Source organism: Schistosoma mansoni, chromosome 4 (assembly GCF_000237925.1).
Source record: "Schistosoma mansoni strain Puerto Rico chromosome 4, complete genome".
Lineage (NCBI taxonomy): Eukaryota > Metazoa > Platyhelminthes > Trematoda > Strigeidida > Schistosomatidae > Schistosoma > Schistosoma mansoni.
Genome location: NC_031498.1, coordinates 4,002,823 through 4,023,821, shown reverse-complemented (window position 1 = coordinate 4,023,821; position 20,999 = coordinate 4,002,823). Strand labels below are relative to the sequence as shown.

The window sequence follows — 20,999 nt, the reverse complement described above, 5'->3', positions numbered from 1 at the left end:
GAATTCTTATATGCATAGCCTTGAGGACACATTGGGTTGGGACGACGTAGTAATGTAATGGAATTCCTGATGTCTCGACGAATCGTTTTATGAGATTTTCCTCATCATATTCGTAATTTTTACACTTCACATGGTCTAGTATTGGTTCCTTGAGAGTCGCATAGGGAACTGAAATAGGTTTTACTGGAAAGCCAAAGTTCTTAATAAGCTGTAGGCTTCTATTCTGATGAATGTAAGAAAGTGAGCCAAAACAGTGACATCCTCAACATCTTCCTTATTCATAGCTCATGTTTCGAAACTTTCTATGTAATCCTCAAAAGCATCAAAATCTGGATGTATGTTAAACTTTACCATCCCAAGCTCCATGGCGACGCCGATGTGATGAGAAGAAGTATTTGAATTATTGTACAAACTAAAAACCTAGAAATAACGCAATTTAATCAAGAAGTATCATGTGAGCACGAACGATATATCATATTCGGAATTCGAAATCAGGCAGACATCAAGTAAAAATGAATCATTAGTTCATACAAAAACGAAAGATAGCGTGCATAATGTAGCGAAAAGTTCTAGCCATAAAAACAGTGACAAATATGACTCTTTGGGCAGTTCTTTAAAGCGTTCATTCTGTCACAGCGTAGGCCTGACAACACCGCTTATATGATGGTTTTACAACATACTAAAACACTTATGACTGAATGATAGCAAACAGTGAATATTTTTTATGATTATGTTCTACACTTCATAAAGTAGAACAGAGAAAACTACTGTTCTATGTACTCATCCATTTATTTGAAGACACATACCACGCTTACATCACATGTGCTGAAAGTTGGTGTAGTCAGCTGAGCCTTTTGATTTTGCGCCGACATCTTGCTGAACATCAATTAATTAGGGCTCATAGGAATTACATGGTGAATGAAGAGGTTGTGGGCCCAACTATTCCACTCCACATCGATTATTCAGGTGTTGATGAAGAATGTAGTGAAATGACTCATGCATTGAGGGGGAGAAAATGATATCCAAAGCACCCTTGGATCCCCACGCCCAAGGCCATCAGAAAATCCAGCATAAGAAAGGATTCCATGAAAGAGAACTATATCACCAGGGCACTCAAACCCAGCCAGCAAATTACTCCATCTAAGAGGGATGGAAGCATCATCTGTCAGGGAATGTCGAAGTGAAGTTAAACAGAAATGTGGAAATCGCACAACACTGTTGAACACCATTTGAAACCGGCAGTTCTGATGAAAGTTCACCATGAGCACTCACTTAACTAGTGGTGTTCGGGTGAAGAGCCCATACAAGATTAATGTACTTTTACGATACCTCTTTTAAAAGCGGATACTGACACAAAGCTTTTTGGCCAACATGTAGACTGATAACATGTCCTCGTTAAGATCTCAGTCGGCTTAACTACTACAACTGAACATTCAACCCCAAAGGTCTTTTGATTATTCAATCTTTACACTCTGATCTCCAACGCCTTAACTCATCCACAGCCTTTTCAACTTCACTAAATGTTGGGAGACTTGTCGATCTGATATCCAGATTGTTTGTAGATAGTATGTGACTGAAAGATAGTATGAGGCCTGTCGAACCACTGCTTAAAACTTTCTTCCTGATTTAACAGTGAATAATAGTCTCATAGCTATTTGGGATAGCTGTATGTACACCTGTTTTTTTTAAACAATCATTCGCTTGATGAGTCGGAATGATTATCAGCTGTTATTTACTGCCACTCCCTTATCCACTTTAGTTGAGTTAGGGATAATGGAGTGACGAAAGTTAAGTGGATTGTAACATTATATTTCATATGATTTAACACCATAAGATGTCGAACATCATTCCTCAAATCAATGATGAATAATATACTAGAAACGTCTCCCTTAAAAACAGCCAAACGAAATGAATTTAAGATTTCAAAACAATAATAAATGGACTTCATTCGCCCCAGAAACAATTTATGTCTTTTCTGTACACATGATTAAGAACAGGTGTCACAGATTATGAGTGGGAAGTTTAAACGACTGGGTTGCTTTTCAGTTTTTCATATCAATTTCTTCCATTTCTGGAATTAAGATCATCAATGATATTTTGTAATGGATTAGTTTAATGACACTTATAGTTCAATTCATATCATATTTCTATGAGAATCTAGGGTAAAAACGCACATTGTTAATGGGAGTTCTTTTTTGAGTCCGTAATGCTAAAAAGCTGTGGGACTGTTGATAAAGTGGACCACAAGGATTGTAAAGAGGAAGGGAGTTGCACCGTGGAAAACCTCGAGAATAAAACAGAGGAATCGTTTATTGGTGTTAGTTCTATAAGTACTCATAACTCAGTGAGCTACAATCCTCCAAAGAACGGGTTGATCGCTTCTGTATTAGAAATACCCAACTCTGTGTGCCTGTCATTTGAGCATGTAGATCCTCTACTACAAAGCACTTCTCCACGTTCGACTGAAAAGACAATTCCTCAAGATGAGAAGCATTCAGGGTTATTCACAAAAATCAAAAGTGAATTATCCTCTGATAATGGACTCGAATTAACTAAAAATGAGAACCAGGAGCAGGGTGACAGACCGATGGATTTACCAAATGGTTCTAAGCAATACAATGAAGTCCTTATTGATGGATTTGCTATTTTATCTTTCAAAACAATGGATGATATGTTGGTAAGTTCTATTTCGTGGACCATCTGAAATGCTATGTAGTTATTTTATCCAAACTGTAATCACAAGTACTTTCACAATTTTGAAAAAATGTCTCCAATGGTTCCTAGGTTTACATTTTAAACTTCTGAACGTAGGGGTTTATCTGATTTCATTTCGAGGGTTATATTTCTTAAGAAAGTGATGGGTTAGCTTCTATGAAGCTTAGTAATGACGTGTGTAAACTTGTAAAAATTATTTATTTTCTGAAGAAGCGAGATTATAAAATTCCAGAAACTCATCTTTACACATTGAGATACTACAAGTACGTAATTTCTATTGTCAGACAACTGTTTATCGACCGTTAGTAACTCGTGTCGAGGCTGCATATATACCATGTTCCACTAATTAAGTTAATTGCTTACGGGGTTTATTTTTGATACACATGTTTTTCCAAATTGTTTGAAGAGTATATTGCGTTCAAACCTCTCCCATCTTATTACGTTCGAGCAATTGTTCCACAAAAGGGATGACTTAAAGTCTTATGTTTACATTTGTACTAGCTTACAGACGTCCATTAGCTATTAAGGTGACTTTTCGGAATGCACTTTTACGGCAAGTGTTCACTTGTGGTTCGAAAACTCCCTTACTGTTACATTTTGAATTCAGGAACAGTTTATTTTCTGCTGTAACACATTTCTGGTTACTAAGGTTCTAATTCATGTTTAGAATATGTAAGTGGAACTATCTGACTGTAGGAAATAAATTTACTAGAAATGTTTGCTTGCCCAAACTTTTGTATTATCATCCATTAAGAGTCCTTTAGTTTCTTACTGAAGTTTAGAAAATATTTGTTGCGATTGTTTATTTTGGTTTTGATACTGTGTGTTAATAACCCGATTTCTCAACTGTGAAATCTAGTCACAGTAGTAGTAAGCCCATTTACCGGGTACAGATTAATGTGATGGGCTTCGAACCGATTTAAATGTGAGGGTTAATAATACTACCCAGTCACTCAAATAGAAACAGGCAAGGGGGGTTTAGCAACTGATTCACCGCTTAACATAGTAGTGTGACTAACTTATGTGAACATTTGATTTTCGTTGAGATGGACACTTTTGCAAACTTCACTTCATCGGACAACGTTGAGGAAACGAGATAACGCGGCACATTCTTCGATATATTGATTGTTTTAAAAATATGATAACGCAAATGATGGCGATAGCATTATTAACTCGTTCATCTGATTTGGCACACAGTCTAACCTAATTTACATTCTTTGTGTTTGGTATTACGGTATAATAAGGATAACTGGTTTTGAAATACATCATATAACTAAATTTTTAATTCATATATATTGGTTTTGATCTTCCGATTGGTGTTTGGGACTGCAAGTAATCAGTTCCTTTTGACATATGTAAATCCTTCGCTGATTGTCTCGATATTGCCAGTAAGTCACTACTCTGAGATGCAGGTAAATCCAGTTGACGAATCCCGAATAGGACGAAATGTGCATCTTGCTAGCCACCATCCATCTCTGCATTATATAAGTTTTTGGGAAATTCATTTATCTTAGGTTTCTATCCCTGTTTAACGTTTCATCATGTTTCTTCGAAATGTTACTAGCAACGCTTCAGAAACCACATTGCTGAGGACTTTTCATCCAGTGAGACTGTATTACTATGTATTTTAGATTAGTTAATCTGCTAATCGATGGCTGACGGGACTCTCTCCATTTCTTATGACCTAATATGTGTCGCAATGGCTTCAATTTCTCACTATCATCCGCGTAACTATCGTAACCAATGGTTGGAGACTCTGGGTGGCGTAGGTGTATACTCTCTCTGTCTTCGCTTAAATTGAGATTAAAATTGCTCTATATCTTTCTACTAACTAATTCTTTCGTCCTGTACCGTATCCTTATACATAATCTTCTATATATTACTACCATTGAGGTAACTAATTCTATGAATGTGGTGTTCATCTTGTGCTAATTGAGGTGTGGCAACTTGGACCAATGCATATATGGACGTGGTCCTACGTTGTAACTGACTAACTGACTGACCCTTAGGAATAATTTCAATGTACAAATCAAAAATAATAACTTGGTCGAATTTGTGATAAGATCAGCAGTCATTGGTGACTGAAACTAGTTTGTATGATAAAGACATTTTCACCACCAAGGATTTAATTAACTTGTCCCGTTGCTCAAGCGATAATTTCATATCATCTATTTTTTGTGAGAAAAATTCTACGACATCAGAAATGTATCCATCCTGGGATCATGTTTGAATCCCCCGGTGACATCTATACAATACTTAATGCTCTGGATGAACAACGTGCATTGTATTCAGTATTTATTGCTTACTTGGCTCTACATACCTGACCACATGAGTATCCGAAGACCGATTGAGAGCACAGTACAGGTCTAAACCAACGTTTATTATATTGTTACAAACACTGAAGCGAAATGATATATCACAGTTCTCATATTTCTCTATCTGCAACCATTAACCAATCACCGTTCACTTTCACTGGAACAACACCATTAAAAACGTTCTTATCAAATATTCATTGTTTTTGTAGTATCGCCTGTCATGAGTCATATTTCGATCTTGTTCATTATTCGCTTATTAACCTTGGCTATACTTTTATATGAGCATATATGTGTACACTTCGTATCTTATTCATCATATGTCTGTCACTCATTTTTGTCTGACTATAAATGTTGATTAACGCTTGCTTAAATCGAGTTGGCTTCCCAGCCATCTCCAATACGCATCATCTTTTGCCTCGCTCTCGAGTTGGCTTCCCAGCCATCTCCATTGCGCGTGATTTTTGCTTCGTTCGCTTCATCACTCTGATTCTCTGGCCAAATCAATGACTGTAGAAAATATATGTATCCTAATTCCATTCTCGTATTTGACTTATTTAACTCCGTTGTTCACCAACGCGGAATAAAGTCATTTATTATATACGAGTATAGACAGAATCAGATTTAGGCCACTACATTTTAACTTTTATTTTATATTGAATTGAGGAAATCTTTCAATGTGTCGCTTTTTAATCTTCCAATTCAATAACGTTTTTGTTTGTTTAATCCCCTTACCTCCTCTTCGTGTCGATCATCACTTTGTCAAGAATGTGACAATTTAAATTGATAAATAAGTGTATATGTATCAATTCTGTTCTATTTTTTTGTCTTGGCTTGTCATGTCAGTAAAATTAAAGACTAATAATGTTCAAGAAAAGTGATATAAAGCATAGGGAGAGATGTCCTGTTTCCATTTTCTTGTTATAATTGTTGCCATATATATACATATATAACTGATAATATCAATTATTTTGTCTAATACAATGCTTCTTATCTCTGTTTAAATCAACTCAATTCAAGACCACCTATATGATTATATTATTGCCATTAAACTGTATTTTCTGTAATATATGAATAGATTTGGTAAAAAAAAAATAATTAAAATACGACAATTAGTTTGCGTAGGTTATATTTTTAAATAGATTTTTGAGTGATATAGTGATTTACCTACTTACTTGACTGCATTAAGGATCAATAAATAGATGTATCTTAAATACAGAGAGAGAGAGAGAGTAGTTGTTGGTTTTAAATTAAAGTTAATGCAACTCATTTAATAAGTGTAGAATTATGTACTCATCTTTGAACCATTTTGTTTATATGTTAGTTAGCTATTCCAAATACCCGTCTAAATCAAACTTATGAAAAGTGAAAGTCTAACCTATGATCTAACTGCCTAAAGTCAAATCCTTTTTACTAAAGATGTAATTGATAACTACATATTAACTTATATCAACAATTTCTTCTCATTACCTCACTGTCTACTCTCTTTTACATCACCTTTATCCATCAATTTGTCTTCATTAGTCAGTTACTTATATTAGTTTGGCTGTAAAAAGTCACGTTCACGATGCATCAGTGAGGACAGTTTTGCTCATTCGTTACGAAACATGGATCACCGATCTGAGGGAGCCCAGCAACTATACGTTTGACTGTTGTTGTCGCTACATCACCATGATAGTAATACTGAGGTTCGGCGGTGTGTTTTGACGTAGTGTTGACAGTTTAACTAATGTCAGTGTGTTTTATATTTATAAAAATGAGAGGGTTTCTGTTAGCTGAACAGAGTTCTTCTTCGTTGTTTTTCTTTCAATAGCACCTTCCATTATGTTTTATCCCTCTTTGATTTATTTCGACTGTACTTTCCCTTCCTTTCCTTATTTCTTCTCAGTGTTGTCTATTTTATTTGGTCTATGCTATTTTTTAGTACCCAGTTGTATCACATTTTACGAGTATTAAATAAAAAAAGGTGAATTTAGTCACCAATTCTAATTGCATTACAAAAGTCATGTTAAGAATCTACACTTCAATCCCATCTCTTTGTAACTTTATTTGCTACCGCTGTGTCATCTTTGATTGAAGGCATTGAGTAACTGTTGTATCGAAAGAAAACAACAACGTATTGTTTGCTTGGGTTGCATTGGGTCCCATGTGATCGTGCCTTAACGAAAGGAAAGCAGTTTTATAACCTATTTTCCTAGTTTGATTGTCGATTAGTTCACGTTTATTGCCAGTTGACCGGTGACACAAGTGTCAATTGTGACAATGATCAGTAAACAACAATTGAAACCTTAACGCCTATTGATCCTCGAACCCCTTTCAACCCAGTGGGTAATCAGAAGACGAAAATAGAAAGTAAATCAGTTCTCTTTTGTACTTATTTCAGACATGATTCACAACTCATACAATAATTTAGAGTAAGATCCTAATCACACACAACTTAATTAAAAAATTACAATCACAAGATAAAACTTTTTCAATGTATTTGGCTGGAAATGTGTGAATATGGTCGTTAAGATATTGTCTTAAATTGATATATGGTTGGTGACAGCTATAATCAGATAGAGATCATCAGTCGATCAGTGTTAGACCACCATTGAAAGCCTTGAGTCATTGGACGGCCGTTTCGTTTTAGTATGAGACTCCTCAGCAGTGCCAATTTGCGATCCTGCAGGCGGGATGCGCACTGCTGAGGAGTCCCATACTAAGACGAAACGGCCGTCCAGTGCTTCCAGGTTTTCAATGGTGGTCTAACATTGATCGGTTCATGACCTTAATCAAAACTCAACAATTTCCACAACCCTATACCAATATAATCAGATACTGTGAAATTCGATTAAAGTGTTGTTATGCCCCAATAAAGATAATAAATTGCAACTTTGGGACCTATTTATGAACCAATGCGATGCATATATTTTTTATCATATAATTGCTAAATAACTAAACTAATCATTCATGTCCCTCTTATTATAAGCTTTATTTTGACCTATAGACTATCATTATATGATTTACCATCCTTGAGTTATCCCTATTCTATTAGTTACTGCCTCCTACATTCATAGCCACGTTTGGCTAAATCTTGTAGACATGTTATTTACTATTTTATGGTACGATGTGGTCAGTTTGATTAGTATATAAACTCAGTGTGTCTGGAATATAATGATTCATACCGCAGAGGCTGTTCTGGATTTAACCGGCTGGGCTAGGCAAAGGCAGGACCGATAAGTACTCTAGACTACTCGTACGGTTTTCGTATATCACTGTTCCAATCGACAATTCGCTGCTCTCTGATTGGCGGTTTTTATCACGTCACAAGTGTAACGATTATAAATGTTACCAATAAATTCTTCTACACTATACCTTTCCCCCTGTAAAATTTAATTATGTTAATAGCTTAGTAGTTAGATTGTTGTAGGAATGTTACAGTATCCATTGTCTACTAATCATATGATATAATATGATGACTAGCTTTTTGTTTGAAATGATATTGGATGCTGAGATCCATATTGTAGCTTTATTATTGTCATCAAATAAAGCTCAATATTAAAAAAACTAGATAATTAATAAGTTTAATTGCCGAATTTTTTTTTGAATATCATTCACATTAGAAGTTTTCGAATGTTCCCTTTTTTTCCTGTCTTCAGGAATTCACTAAACTAAGCGAATTACAAAATCCTGGAATGACCCCCATGATTGAAAAAACTTATAAACGAGCGCGTCGATGTGGCATGCCAAAGCTTAAACGAACAAAAGGATTTCTCAAACAGACACTCGTAAGTAATTGTTTCTTGAAAAAAATACTCAGTTCTCTTCATGGCATTTTGTTTATTTAATAAACCTATAATATTTTCTCGTAAATTTACATGCCTTATTGTCAGTATATTCATCTTGGTTGGGAAGAAAATTATATAATGGCGAAACTGTAAAACAATGTTGATTCATTCGGTATCACATACAATGAAGATAGTATTTCCGATACAATTTTATCATTTTTGACAACGTATTATGATATTCACATTACTTCAATATTTGAATTGAATCATGATGTTTTCCATCCATTTTTTAAAAGTATTAGAACTTTTTATAGATTTCCTAAACAGCCACTAAATTTTCCCATTTTTTTAGAGTAACGGTTTTCAGTTGGTTGACATATCCTGGTTAAACACACTATAGAAGTTCATTGAAATCACGAACTGACATAAGTTAGACCACTATTAGAACCTTGGAAGAACTGGACGGCTGTTTCAACCCAGTATGGAATTCGTCGGTAGTGCACATCCACGATTCCTCACGTGGGAACCGAGTCCAGGATCGTCGGTCGCACGCATAATCTCTAGACCACTGAGTCGCCATTCAACAGTGTTAATTTCTAACCTCAACCAATCCACGAAATTGCGCGACCATCTCCCATTGTCTTCGGTGGGGAACTGCCTCACATCTGATATGGATCAACTCCACTCTTAACGGTTTCTCACTAGAATCCGAGAATTACCTCTCGAAGCCACTCACCATTGAGCACATGGTGGTCTAACTTAGGTTCATGATTTCAAAGAAATTCAACAATTTTCACAACCCCATACTGACACCATTGATGGTCACCTGGTTTGAAAGCTGAATTGGTGTTCATAATCATGTCAACCACTGGGTGTAATCACAGAACAAGAAAAAAGTGTTTGAGGTCGATCATACACACCACTTCTGTGAGTGGTCAGTTTTTTGTATTATTAGCTCTATACTTTCCAAACTTTACCTAACGGCACTGGAAACCCGTATATAAGTTGTACTGACTTTTATGGGTAATTTTCTCTAACCTTCCCTTTCTCATTTTTGAGAAGGTAGCATCACTGAAGATGCTAGTTATTCTTATGCATTACAAATATCCGATAGTCACAAAGCTTTTTCATTAAAGACCATTCCTGTTTTATACTTAAAGATCCAAGTTTATGCATCCAATTTTTTGGTGACATTAGGTGCCGTTTTTCGTTGAGTGGTTGGTTTACTGTCGTTCTTTTTTTTGAAGATAGAAGATACTAGTTTAGTGGACTTGTGTGTATATCTAGCGAGTTATTACATAAAGTTGGTACAAGTAGAAATTTATACGAATTTCACAAAACGTTTTGAACAGCATCACATCAGTCACTCTAAGATGTCACACCAGGAAGATATTACCTCAATTAGAGTATAATTTATAAAGATATTTTTTTCAGAAAGTTTCAGTTTGATCTATCAACTAGGAAGGTTGCATAAGCTTTCTTCCATGTATTTATATCACCATAATTTTAAAAATCCACTAAATAAATTAATGGCATAATTCTTAGTTTTACACCATGGCATTTCATTAGACTATCGTTGAAAATCAGGAAGCACTGGTGAGCTGTTTCGTTTTAGGATAGGACTCATTGATGGTGCATATCCATGGCACTGGTACTTATCGAACCTTTGGGCTTCGCGACGAACACATCTTTCAGACCCCTAAGTTGGGATTTGATGGCTATGTGAAAATACAAATTTAGCTGCTTCCACAACCTCCGCTATACTAACATGATTAACTTTGAATTACACTTTTTGTCCCACGGATTTATTCTTTCTTGAATCATGTTATCTATACCTAATCATTTATGTTACCATTGATACTGTTTGTCTGCTTCTATCACTCCTTCATTTGTCTTGATTTATTTATTTATTTATTTAAACACATATATATTGGTACAAAAGGGCACCAGGTACATATGCGCCACACTATTTGTGTGTGTGGGCTGTGATACTGCCCGGGTGCCCAAACCGAAGCAGGTGGTTTTCTTAGGGGGCCACACCCCGAGCCTTTGACCAAAAGGTCTTATCCACAAGGCAGTGGAGCATCGTGAGGAGATGCAGTCCCATGGTAGCCGTTGACCAATGACAGGTTCGTCCGCCATTCGTTCCATCAGGATACTGGAGCCCATGTGCACCATTGGTTTGGAATCAGGGTTTTCCAACTCCCCTAGGTGGACCCTCCGTGTCCACCAACCCGGTTAAAGCGCCGGACATTCGCTTTTCGTCCTCTCACTTTCATGAACAACACCCCCGCCACGAGAAGGCAGTGAGTAGGACTTCCCTGGCAGAGGCTATATATGCGTGGCCATGTGAGAGCATTTGGAGAGGGTGAGCGGACTCTCCCCACTCTCGGCCGTACCAGGGCATTTGGGGGCACTTGATAATTTCATCTCACTGTGCTAACATTGTGTAGTTATTTGAACTGACTCGTATGTTTGTCATTACACATGACTAACTGAATTCCACCAAGTTCTGATTACAAATAATTTAAAGCAGTTAACGTTTAGCTATTTCGAGGAAAGTATGATATTGTTCCTGTCATCTGTTTTAACAATTAGTTAATGTTATTAGTCTTTCTATAATGATAATTGTTTGAATGATGTAAAAAAAAGAATTGTAGTTAGATCAACTGAAAAACGGACCGTGTGTAATTTTTTTTCATTGACAGAAACAATGTGTTTGTGTATTTTGTGTGAATTCTAATAAGCCCAGTATAAATGATATAATATAAATTATCTCCTAAATCAAGTTATTCATACAGTTTATCATATTTCACATTAGACATTAACACCGTTGGATGCCGGCTCAGTGATCGATCGGTTAAGTGCTCTAGCGCGAGACTGGTAGGTCCTGAGTTCGAATCTCGCGAAGTGGGATCGTGGATGCGCACTGCTGAGGAATCCTACAACAGGACGAAACGGCCGTCCAGGTTTTCCATGGTGGTTTAGCTTCAATTGACTCATGATCTCAACTATATAAAACTACTAAATCTCCACGAAACCCCCTTCTCACATTATATTTTATGTGTTCAATATTATTCTCTAATGATTATTTTCTTTCCCCAACTTAAAATATTCAACATATATATTTTGCCTAAACATGTTGGCTGTTTACACCTTGAAATAAAATGAATTGTAACTTCTTTTTATTTAACAATCCTGAAAGAAAATAACCAAATAGATGAAACAATATCAAATTATATGCTATTAAAATTAATAGCATTTGAAGACAGTATATACTTTTCACGTTGGTGGGTTTTTTTTAATTAGTTTGGGAGTAGATGAGACTGATTGATTGATTAGCTTATTTTTATTTGGCATAGTGTATAGCTCAAAGCTTCGATAGCTAGCCATTAAACAGTAAAGTTACAGTATTAAAAGTGTTATTATCTTTTTTTCGTTGTCACTCAACCTTCTGGATCGTCTTTCTTCCTTTTACTTTTACGATCATCTCACTCTTCTGCGTAAACCTTCTCTCTCTCTCTCTCTCTCTCTATATATATATATATATATATATATATATATATATATGCGTGCATATGTGGACACAATCCATTTTCCTATTGGCTAGTATGTGAAACATGAAGGCAACAGACAAGGATTTTGTTTTCCATCAGTTTGATATACTTACTATATTTGAAAAAAAACAACTAGGATAACAATAATATTAATAAATAATAGCAATAGGGATAATAGTATGATCCGTTTAATTCACCTTCACCGATTTTTGTCATTTGTTTATCCCAACTTTCAGATTACTCGATGTGTAGCTACCCATGGAATATTTGTTAGTAGATGATAATGAGGCTTATGATGTTACATATTACTTATTTACCTAATAATAACTGATCCTATTCGAGAAGTTGAATAGTATTCATAGTTCTAAAAGCCCTAAACTAATTGGCTTGTAATTGTTCATTAGTTGTTTTGAGGAGAAAGAAGATACGTATGTTTGTTTATTTATTGTTGTGCTGATTTGGTCAACTAGTTTTTGCTGTATGTAATTAATAGTAATTTATTTAATGGGGGGATAGTGAATTTCTTGGCGATTAAATTGAATAAGAACTGGTTTTGAATTGTGGCTGAATTTGACTAGAGAGTTTTGACATATTATCCTAGTAGACTATCATCTATCCACGTTATTTCACTCCTATATTGTAATCAAGGTTATATTGTGGCGATTTGGTTATTTATCTGTTTATTATTTCTTTATTTTCTCTCTCTATACCTCACTCCGTGTTTGTAATAAAATGAAGATAGTATATCATCTTTCTATGTCGAAAACCTGTATTTTTGAAGATTAAATTAATTAAAGGGTTGTATACTTCGTGTAATTTACGCATAGAAAATATTGTTCGCATATTCTGGAATAATTGAGCTAATAATGTTGAGGTTAAGCATAAGGTATTGGTTAAAGATAGTTAATCGGTTGATAAGGTTGTGAATTTTTACCGACTAAAATGGTTGGCGCATGAATTACACATGACCAACCAACCTCCTACTTCGATTTATGGTGTTGTCTGAAGTAGAAGTCGACAGAAAGCCAGGTGTGACCAAGCTAAGACATCCATTAAGTCATTGAGTGTTGAACTAAATCATATTAGTGGGTGCAGGTTATCTGTTTGGCGTTGGGATGTTTACCATGACCAGTGGTTGAAAGACACTGAATAATATGGCTCATAATTCGTCACAGTGGCACAACTACTTTTAATCTTTACATTATTCTAGATCTTGAATTCCAGTGTTTCTTCACACCACCACCTACTGGTTATTTTTTCAAATCATATTTGAATGCTATCCAGTGAGGCTTGTTTCATTTAAATTGAGTTTTTTTACGTGGATCATATTTAGAGATAAATTAATTGTTTGATGACTCCCCAGTAGTCCGATTTTATAAACCTTCTCTTTCTTACATTTAATCATCTCGATATAACATTTGCCTGTCTATCATCATCGATCTATTTGTCAATTCTCTGTTTCAACTTTCGTTTGATTCAAAAAGATCGCAATTGTTTATGTTTTGTAATGTTTCTTTATTGATTATTTTTTGGATACTTTATAATTTCCAGTTTGTTTGGACAATCATAATTTATGCTAAAGAAGTAGAATGGTTTATGTAGTTAGTGTATGTATACACATGTTTAATTCTTGCATATTGTCTGTTCCAACGTTTATTTCTATATATTTTACATATGTGATGTATGAACGTTAAAATCAATCCGCCAGGTCATTTCAGTTATTATTATATGGATCATCTTGTATATTTGCAACGTATGTGCTTATACACGTATATATATATATATATATATATATATATAGAACGGTTAGTGTTAGGTATCCGTTTCTTTGAGTACATAATTTGTAGCGGTTTATGTGATATAAAGCGTGTGCGAAAATCAATATATAAAATTTATTTCTTTTAGCATCATGTTGATTGCACTATCTTCTCTAATGTTACTCTAATTTATAATTAATAGTAATAATAATATTAATAGTGGTAACATTTACTCACTTAGTTCAATACCGTATATTTGATTATAGTAAAGAATTTACAAAATGAAATACGCAAAATTCCTGTTTCTATAAGCGTTTAACTTGTAAATGTTCAAAAAGTTTACAAAATAGTTATTCATATTCATCTGTAAATGTTTACAATTAGTCCTACTCCTATGACGTCTGTTTTTGTCGCCGAATATATTTCATGTATAGATTATATAGTAGTTAGCTCTTGTTTCTCCAAAGGAATGACGAAGATAGATATATACCAACTTGTTTGTTTAACCTAAGTAGAAAAGTCTATTTGCTTATTGTGAATGAAAAGAAAAACTTTTTTTGTAAAAACTCGCGTAACTTAAGCGCTGGATAATGCAAAGCAAACAAACACGTTAGCAGTTTACTTTGTGGGATTCATGTGTAAGTAAGGACCTCAGTTTAAATATACATTATATAATGTAGACGGACACGTTAACAGTCTACTTCGGAAATGTTGTAACAACACATTAATGTGGAGAGCTATAATAGATACACTAGTATATGACGTTGTATATTCGCAAGTATGCGTTACATTTATATGTAGAATACTCACATTGGACATATACATTTCATAGCTAGAATTTTGACCAAGCTACTGCGTAGTTATTATAACCTTTAAAATTTTACTGTTTGGCAATAAAAATATTTCGAAATGTTCACATTTTAATCAAATCGGAAGATAATTTATTTTCATTAGGGTTTTTAGCTTTTTTATAGCTAGCTTTTGTTTTACATGATAGGGACGCTAACCCACGCTCAACCCTCTGCTTTTATCCTAACTTGGAATCAGCAGCAAGCCTAGAAAGGCTCTAAGAAAAGTTCCCTTGCTAAAGGATGGATCGGTTGCTTTTGTCTTCAGTAAATTAATGATAATAATAGTACTAATAATATTTCAAAAGTGACATTTTGCAAACAGATCTCTAAGATCAAGGGTTCATTCTTCTTTCATTCAGATATAAATGATGACATATGCATTGTTTACTACTGAATAGTGTGGCGCATATATATCTGGTTCCCCCTTGTACTAATATTTATGTGTTTAAATAAAATAAATAGGTTCCGTATCATAATGTTTCATATTCATTTTTTTGAATACTGTTTGTTGCAGAAATTTAATTTCGAACTGTGTTACACTTAGGTTATTTGTTCTGAGCATAATAATTTACTTGGTAGGCATGACTTCTGGTAGAGTTGTGGCTTAGTGTTTCAAGCAGTAGATCGTTGTAGTTCCCAGTCCCACTCCTTTTACTTTAGTTTGGGCAGCTGGGTAATATCACTGTCCCTCAAATAAGGTGTAGCTCGAAGCTGAGTACATAAATATGTACTGGGTAAGTGAGTCACATCATCATCGCATAATTTATTATGCATTAAACTATTAACTTATGCATCGTGTGGTATAGATAGGATTCATAATCATTTTTAATAATATGCTATTATTGTATTTTGTATTATTGTATTCATTATATCACACACGTATTTCATGCATTCGTTTTTGCAAATAATCCAGTATTTGAAAAATTCCCATATTGTGTTTTAAAACAACATATATAAGCGAACAATATTGTTTTCGATTAGATCCTCATCAGGCTTTATTCTAATATACAGTAATATTTATAAGCATATACGAAATTATTATACCAATCAAGGCAGTTTATGAGTCAATCATAACAGTGGAATAGATTACATAACTGAAAATAATAATAAGTGAAAAGTACAAATTGGTAGTGTGATGACAGGTGTACTAGTTGTGATAAGAATAATAAAGGCTTGAAACAATGTTACATAATGGGAAATAGGTCAATGATTAGAAAAATATAGACACTGAAGTAACATTCATAAAAATTATAAGATTACGTAACAAGAAATGTTCAGATAATTGGACCGTGAAGCGAATATTGGAAAAAATAATTTCGTATGTGCTTATAAATATTACTGTATATTAGAGTAAAGCCTGATGAGGATCTACTCGAAAACAATATTGTTCGGTTATAAATGTTGTTCTAAAATAATCTAGTAGTCAAGAGTTTAGCCAAGAAAAACCCTACTGTTTTAGTGTGTGGTGATAGTAGTACTATTCAACTGACTAAATGTAAGCAGTTGTGAAATTGCTAGATGCTTACTAGCTAACTTGCAACCGTATTTGTAATTGAACACTCAATGTTTTTAATCAACAATTCACTCCTAGTATTTTGCCTTACGACTTTAGAATGAATAATATGTGGAACATCTTGCTTATTAATAACAGGTGTTTATTAGGAATATACATTTGTTTACTCTCTCTCTCTCTCTTGGATCAATTGGGCTTATTTTTATGGATATACAGATCTATACTTCAAGAGGTTAAGTCTTTACAAGTTATATTTTATTTCTTTAAGTTTGATATTATAAAAATTAATTTAGTTTTAATTGTTTTAATTGTTGATCGTTTGACTAAGAATGTGATTAGTTTTGGTTGACGTAAAAGCATCTGTGCTCATTGTTTCGATATAACGATTATGACACGTTTATTATTATTAGCTCTATCCAATATTTTATTTTTTGTACAGCATAGAATTCTCGGCACGAAGTATTCCAAAAAGTTTACGTTTCATATTTGTTGATCGATCCTGACGACGAATATTGAGTGATTACCAGTTAAATGTTAGCAGTTCAGAAGTCGACATTTGAATAATGTACATTCTTTTCGATGCATATTGCCAGAAACCACGATATCTCTGATTGCACTTTATTGTAACTTGTACAGCGAAGTGTCGTAAACTTTTCATGAATTCACTTGAATAGGTTATGAGATTAATTGACTAAATGATGTGTTAAAACAGACAAACAAGAACAGATAACTTTTTGAAACATCTAGATGTTAAGAACAGGTAGCCCAGATAGTTAAGTTGATCGCCGTTATGTATATAACAGATGGAATGTGGCTAGCAGTGGAATCCGGTACGCACGTTTCCTCCTGATGAGATAACACATTGATGTTTGAAGCAAACGCTATTAGGTTCGAGTTTTGGCGTGAACATCAACTTGAGGACGCGGGTATATCAAGCTGATAACTTCCGAATAGGGAGAAGTGCGCACCCTAGATTTCACTGCTAACCAAATTCCACCTATTCTGTGTAAAATTATGAGCATTACTTTGCAAGGTATATATATATACAAAGTTATCATATGATGTATAGATCTTTGCCTAAATATTCTGTGTTCGTTTCTTCCACTAGAAACTATTCTCAATGTTACACAACAATATCGATTGTAATAATGGTCATAACTAAGGAACTTAAATAATTGTACACATAGGTGTAGGCATGTATATGTCATTACGTGATACATACATTTATTCTGTCTAACAAACCAAAACCCAATGATAATATACACAATAATTAAGAAACAAATTGTAATATTAGTCCCTTTTTTCTAGCGTTATAAAACTATATGTGTTCGTACAGTCATATATTTTTATTTATGTGTGTATGCGTGTTGTTTGTTGATAACTGGAATAATCTGTTACTACTGATGTAACTATTTAGTTATTTAGTTATTTATTCATTTAATTTTACCCATACAAAGTTTAGTGTTTTTTTATATTTACGCTAGCTTATTTCTAGCAGCATATCAACGTGTGCTAGAAATTAGTTGTAGTGTTGTTTTGTTTTCTTGGTTTTAGTCTCTTTCAAATTAATCCCGTTTTAATCAATTATACAATTATTTTGTTAGTCATTTAATTAACCAATTAAATTATTTTTATATATACTTGAAATCATGAGTCAATTGAAGCTAGACCACCATCAAAAACCTGGAAGCACTGGACGGCCGTTTCGTCCTATTGTAGGACTCCTCAGAACTGCGCATCCACGATCCCACTTCGCGAGATTCGAAACCAGGACCTACCAGTCTCCTACCAGAGCACTTAACCTCTAGCCCACTGAGCTGTCCGGCATCCAACGGTGTTAATATCTAACTTCAACCTATCCACGAAATCGAGCGATACATTCTGTGGGGCAGGATCATGGATGCGCATTGATGAGGAGTCCCACAATAGGACGAAACGGCCGTCCAGTGCTTTCAGGTTTTCGATGGTGGTCTAGCTTCAATTGACTCATGATTTTAAGTATATATAAAATTACTTGAAATCTCCACAGAAAACTCCCAATTAACTTGTTGTTGATTTATTTGTTTATCTGGGAAAAGTGTTTCCAATGAAATGTTTTTAAAATTTAACTATATATATATATAGTGCGACACCATAATCTAGGAAGTTGAACAGTTGCCCATTATTTTTGCTAAATGTGAATCGATCTATATTACACTAGTACTCTTATTGCTTCAATCAGACGCATGGTAATATGTAAAAACGATGAATGGATTGATAGCTGTATGAGCGCTCATCAGCTGTGATGATTTGGATACATGTTTAGTTATCGCCTGCTTTAATGTTCTGTCCTGACAAAGTAAGTATAAGTTGGAATAGGTTTATAAATGATTAAATCCATGATGTGGTATCAATTTTTGAAGTCATTTTATCTTGGACTGAACCGTGTCTAAAATGTGCAAGGCTTCTTGATTCGAGTTCACAATGAAATTGTAGTTGTATGATTAAAGATCATAAACAAAATAACGTAAAATAATTTAGTCATACGTAATCACTGAAAATACTTAAGTGTATAAAGTTGCCATGACTATTCTGAACCGAATACAAAACCATAAAAAATAGGAGACAACAAGATTGATCTAGTCTTACAGAAAGTGTGTGAAATTGTAATTACTAATAATCATGATTAAAAAACTTATTGTAATCACATAGTCAATGTCAATAATAAGCACCAAAATTAAATTAACTCAACGTAAACATCGGCGAATGGATAAAAAAGTAAAAGGATTACGTAACAGGCACAGTTATTCGATTAAATGTATCCTGACCATGTCAAAATGAATTTTTTCACCACATTTTCTTTCGGTATACATATCAGTTAGTTAATAAAATACTACATACTAAGTATCTACCCTCTAACACAGTCATCGTAAATTTGTAATCTCTATGAAAACTCTTTTAATTACATATTCCTATTTAATGTCTTATATCAACTCGGCGGCCAAATACTGTGAAACTATTCTCTCTAATTTAGACAAAAGTTCTTATATAAGTTATTTTTAATCATTGCGAGTTGTATGTTCATTAAATATAATTCACTTTATCTACTTCAGTTTATCCAGCTGTGGATTACAATACAAGTAGTTTTTCTAAGCTAGGTAGTTTAATTACAGAGCTTCGATCGTCGTTCTGGATGACAACAACATCGGCGTCTACCTCATGTAAAAATGAACTTTTCAGTTATTCCACAAGTGTTATACCAGTTCGTTCTGATAATCTTGTTTGTGATTGGTAGCCTTCATAGTTTTTTGTTTTCGTTTTTTTATTATATATGTATTGACTATCTTCGTCAGTTGACCTCTGGCCTTGTGAGGTTGATTGTTGACCTCTTCCGTATGGATTCATAGGTTAGGTCTGTGTCGATTTTTTCCTGTTAACCGGCAATCGATCTGAATACCACACCGTAATAAATTCTTTGGTATTCTTAGAGTTTCCCTGACCCAAAGTTTTGACGCAATTAAATGGCCCATCTGATGCACATAACACTAAAAGCATTCACCTGAGCTGTGAACCTTTTTCAATATCGAGTGATGTTTAAATTTTTTATTGTTTATAAATTAAACAAGACTTTAATAATGAACCGAAATTCGTATGAAAATCAAGTTTTACAGTGTGTGACGATTGTGTCTTTTCTCTTTCTTTACTCTCTTTTCCACTATACACATCTTATATATATATATATATATATATATATATGAAGAGAGAGACTATTATATCACAAATCGTCTCGGTTTGTTGGTAGAATTGATAAGATGACAAATCGAAGAACAGTAAGCATTAAGAAGTAAATATCAATCAATACTCAGATCCCTTTTTCCCTCTATCTTAATTTTCACTCCCCCCTCTCCCTCCCTCACCCGTTAAGTAATCCATTATTTCACTTTGTAGTGACGTACATAGTTTCATTTTAAGTCGCGAACATTGCCTACCACTATTGTTATCATTGTTATTATTATTATCATTGTTATTCGTTTAAAGATCCCCATCAAATATTAGTCTTTTTATTATCATTGTTATTGTCATTATTACTATTTTATTAATGTCACAACCATCATTATTTTAATAGATGATAAAGATCTAGAGCTTTGTTCTGTTTTTCCTCTATCCCTCTCCCTCTCGTAGTTCTGAAAACAATAGTTGATTTTATTTTTTTATCTTTCTCTCTCTACCTCCCTTCTTTTTATGTGTTTAGGCACACAAACAACAATAACGTGTTGCTGTGTTTAGTAGATCTTTAAGTCTCTGCGCGCGTGTCTTATACGTATAACAAGAAGTGGTTTTTATTATTGACTATCACGACGTAAAAAATTCTATCAGCAGGAGCACTTTTACTGATTCCATATGTTAAATACTCAGTCTTTTTCTTCATTTTTACCCTTTTTTCATTCAGAAACATTTCTTTTTTGATTAATTACTGGTTGACATTAAATGAAGTTACATTATCAGTACAAAGTTTTGTAATGATAGCATTCCCATAGTGTAAAT

General features: G+C 34.1%; 1 protein-coding gene across 1 annotated transcript; it reads left to right on the top strand.

Moving 5' to 3' along the window:
• Positions 1-2,088: 2,088 nt before the first annotated feature.
• On the top strand, positions 2,089-20,724 carry Smp_149830 (hypothetical protein; the record flags this gene model as incomplete). Its single annotated transcript, XM_018796579.1, has 3 exons — positions 2,089-2,677; positions 8,669-8,797; positions 20,707-20,724. The coding sequence occupies exons 1-3, from the start codon at positions 2,207-2,209 to the stop codon at positions 20,722-20,724; spliced, it is 618 nt and encodes a 205-aa protein (XP_018651707.1). The 5' UTR covers positions 2,089-2,206.
• Positions 20,725-20,999: the final 275 nt, after the last annotated feature.